The 4476-nt window shown below is 36.1% G+C and overlaps 1 protein-coding gene across 1 annotated transcript in view; it reads left to right on the forward strand.

Annotated features, from left to right (window-relative positions):
* Positions 1-3621, forward strand: part of LOC108736333 — a 69150-nt gene extending 65529 nt beyond the window's left edge. Inside the window, exon 6 of the mRNA XM_018468716.2 lies at positions 1327-3621. Coding sequence (XP_018324218.1) covers positions 1327-3102 — 1776 coding nt within the window. The 3' untranslated portion in view covers positions 3103-3621. The remainder of the gene's footprint in view (positions 1-1326) is intronic.
* The last annotated feature ends 855 nt before the right edge of the window (positions 3622-4476 follow it).

The following is a 4476-nucleotide window of genomic DNA, read 5'->3' on the forward strand; positions in this document are numbered from 1 at the left end:
GCCTTTATCGCGTCTTTATCAGCTTCAACCGGCCTTCCCGAACGTGGTGCATCTTGGACATCAAAATTGCCGGATCGAAATTTAGCGAACCAGTTCTGGCACTGACGTACTGTCAACACACCTTCTCCATACTCATTAGTCAATTTCTTTCTGGCTTGAACAGCATTTTTACCCTTTCTGTAGTAAAACAGTATCGCTCTCCATATTTAAAAGGGCACCAATCAAAAACTACTGCGTAGAATTAATTGGAATTTTTCGCACGCAAGCCTTGCTATATGAGCCCTCAAAGCATATAAAAATTATACGGCTTAAATGTGAAGTTGGGTGCAAAAGAATACAATTAAATCCTCTGTCGGGAAAAAACGAAATGACTTTCCGAACAACCCNAACTAGTTTTTTACCTCTGCTTCTAGTGTCAACACATAATTTTCCAGTGGGAGTACTGTAATTTGATAATGACCCATTTGTATTATATGAAGACCATGATGGAGCAGCTCTTGATAAAAGTTCTCTTGTTCATGAGATTTTATCTAAACGGAATGATTGATCCAGTGTTGAGCTATGAATAGATGGATTTCGACTATTAAGTTTTGATCTTACTTCTTGAATTTAATTAAATCACGTAAGTTTTGGCTTAAACCTATTGTAAGAATTGAATTAAGAAATTTAAAAAAAATAATTATACTCTAATCATGCAAAAATGCTTCTGACAGCATGTTTATGAGATTTTTCATTATTTTACGTGCAAATCGTAAATGTATTAGAAGTATATAACGAGTTTGTTAGCACATCTTCTGTCACAATGTAAGCTATGATAAATGTTTAAATTAAAATAAAATTAATGTAAATAAAAGACGTTCTACCTTGACTTTGCAGATTTTGTCAGAATTCCTCCGCGTTGTAGTCTGTACATATTTTTTNCATATAAAAATTATACGGCTTAAATGTGAAGTTGGGTGCAAAAGAATACAATTAAATCCTCTGTCGGGAAAAAACGAAATGACTTTCCGAACAACCTGATATTTTAAGCACGTTCAACCAACTAATTTGATTAGGTCTACGATTAAGCTACTACAATATCTTGCAAACACTTCCGAAAACTCTTAGTTTTACATTTTTTTTTGTTTTGTCAGAAAAATCTGATACATAGTTAGTTAACATCTCTCCTTTCAGGAATTTGAAAGTCTTCGTACAAATTATCTCAATTTATTAATTACCACAACAGTAATCGTCTTATTGACCAAATATAAATACAATTATCAACCCTGGACTAAGGACCCTTTGGTGTCATACTAATCAATTGGTTTTACATTAAATGATTTTCAGGATCGCGAAGAAATGATGAAGCAGCTTTCGTGCGGAGAGTTCGACGGCAATCTTGACGACAAATCAACAAAGCCCTCCGTACAAATGAATTCATCACCTGATTTACCCATCTCGCCCGTTAACACTCCCGTTTCGACAGAAACAAAGACTACAAAACACTGGACTTCGAATACCGTGGACGTGGATGCATATTACCCTACGAGACATAGACGTGAGACTGACAACACATTGAGTTCATACGTAACAAGGAGCACTCTGAAAATTACTGACGACTCGAATATGAAAGTCGAAAATACGACCACTTCTCACGTTCTTTTAAGGGGAGACACGGTAGATGAGGTACAACACAATCTTTCAACAACTAACAAAGAGGAAAAGGACTCTTCATTTACTACGGATCCGACAACGTTCGTATTCAAAGCGTCCCCGGTAACTCAAGAGGACACTAACGAGTATCCAGGCGTCATCAATCAGGGACAGTTATTTAGTCTCTTGGACAATGTCACTTTTGACGTAGTAGACTTGAACGAAACAGGCACAGTAGAGAACGGTCCCGTAAAGGAGTATTTGCTAACTACTGAACAACAGGGACAAAAACTTACCACCAACGTAAACAAAGAAACGACCACACCAAGAACCACCCCTAACGAGATAACAATCACAACGGTTTTGTACCAGAAAGAACCGCCTCAAGATGAAATGCCTGTGACAAACAAAGACCTTAAAAAACCGAAGAAAGAAATGGAAACTCAGACGTTCCCGACGAACAGAACATACGATGATATCGATAGCAACAATACCACCGACGCTGACATCTCAGACTCTAAAACTTCCTTAGATAAGAAAGTCGAGTTCGCCATATATCAAGCGTCAGAAACATCCCGCTCGCTGCACGAACAAAAGCCCCAAGATGACCTAATTACCAAAGAAAAAAACATTAAGAAAACATCGAAGGAAATAGAACTTTTTCCAATAGCTACGGATCCAAACGTTAAACTAAATCGAACGTTCAGAAAACAACTTCCTACGCCCACCAAATTTCCAAAAAAGTACGTTCAAGCCTCGACATACATTCCAAACACAAAATATTCTGGTACAAAGGATTCAAATGATAAAACTCGTCCGGTGACAGAAGAGATAAGCGAACACATTATTCTCGACGGTAATAAAGAACACAAGGTGGTGGAAATCAAACTCCATTCGTCGGAAAAGGAAAACATTACAAAGTTGGTAATAACGACGAAACGTTTGAAACAAAATGAAAGCCCAGATAGCGCTGATGTTAAAAAAGTACCCAAAACAAAAAGTCCAATCAAAAATGACAATGAAACAAAGTTTTTATTGACTTCTGACTCGTTAAAACCAGAAGGAGGAGATATAATTTCAGACGGCAATTCTAAACAGGAAAAAATTCCCAGTATCACCGAGGCTTTTCCGTATTTCAAAAAAACGAACAAACTTAATAATCAACAGGAAATGTATGAAGAGCTCGCAAACCTCAATTCTAATTCCACTGACACGACTGAAGGACGCAATTTCAGTAAAGCAGACTTTGAAATCCAGCAAGCTCCTTTAAAATTAGATTCTGTGGAACCGGGAAACGGAGAAGAGTTACAGCGTTCGGTAAATGAAAATAAGTTGGAAAATAGTGAACCCACCTTGCAAAGCTTGCAATCGGAACCCGAAGTGAAGAAAAACCTTATCAGAAACAGAAAGGTAACCAAGTCCCAACGCACATCATATTATCCGTTCTTTATTGGCAGAGTAATTGGTTAGGCGAGCTCTGCTTTCACCACCAACATAACATGATGCTCTTAATGTACAAATGCGACTTTCCTTTCAATACAAAACTTTCATTCGCAAATTAAACGACATATAACATTCACCACTCCATTCAATCTAGATATAACCCAATGAAATACGTTACCTACTCTTTTAACATTTTTGCGTTGCAAAATATTTTATTTGGAGCTGAATTCAAACATAAGTAAATGTAGACAGGGGCGTCATTATCTTTTTTTTTATCTCTGGTCAGATTATGATATTAAAGAGAAAAAGAAACTTTCCCCCTTGGACAAACCAAGAACTGACTTCTATTAAGGGGATTCAGTAGTACACGCGCCGTATCGGTTCTATACATCATGAGTTTAATATTTGGAATAGGGGTTTGAAATTTTGTAGTAAGGTAGATAAAGCTATGTTCTAACGTCTATCGAACGACATTTTTTAATTTTTTAATTTCTATTGAAAATACGTGTCCTACAAGAACCATCAACTTTAAGCACTTGTACAAGCTTTTAATGGCCAAATTATTGAAAACCAAAAACGTACCGAGTTAGTGTGAACCTTTCTTTGTTATCATACAAAAAAAATCACATATTGATCTCGCAGCGTTAAATCACAATATGAAGAATAGAAACTCATGTTTTCTGAAAAATCATCGCGCTATGAGACCAATTCTGAAACTTGATTTGCCGGAGAGTTTTAATAACGATCAGGCTTTTTAATCGCCTAACTCAGTTTCTTAATCTGAAGTTCACAGACCCCTAACGGATCCATGTCATGAATACTAGAAGTCCTTGGCTAGCATAATCAATATACTAATTAATTCAATAATTTGAGGTGGTCTATTTGATTTTCCGTGCCATTACAGGAGACAGTTTTGCCCAGAATCCTTTTATTAAGAAAAAAAGGTGCAGAGTCCATTTTTGATTGATATTAATAACAACAGTGACAAAAAGCTTGTTCAGTATCATCTTATAAAATCCAACGTAGTATTGCGACTTGATTTCAATGCAAAATAAACGAGTCATGTCATGTCATTCCATTTAAACGAAAAATGGACGTGAAAGACGCTATACTCCTTGTGTTGTCAAAAAAAGCGTTTTTATTTTAATTTAAGCAGCAAGAATCTTCTCATAATACAATTGATAACCTTTAGAGTCCAGTCCTAGCTAATAAAAAGTATTTTTAATTGTGCTAGAATTCCATGTTAAGAGGTTTGTGGGATTTTTGAAATTTTGGAACTGGTCCGCGATTAGAAAAAGTTTAAGAAACCCTGGCCTTATATCGACGATATAAATATTATATATAAAAAAAATATGAGTGCTGTCAGCACAGGGCAAAGTAGTATTACGTAAATGAAAGTTA

Source organism: Agrilus planipennis, unplaced genomic scaffold, assembly GCF_000699045.2.
Source record: "Agrilus planipennis isolate EAB-ADULT unplaced genomic scaffold, Apla_2.0 scaffold64, whole genome shotgun sequence".
NCBI classification, from domain to species: Eukaryota; Metazoa; Arthropoda; class Insecta; order Coleoptera; family Buprestidae; genus Agrilus; species Agrilus planipennis.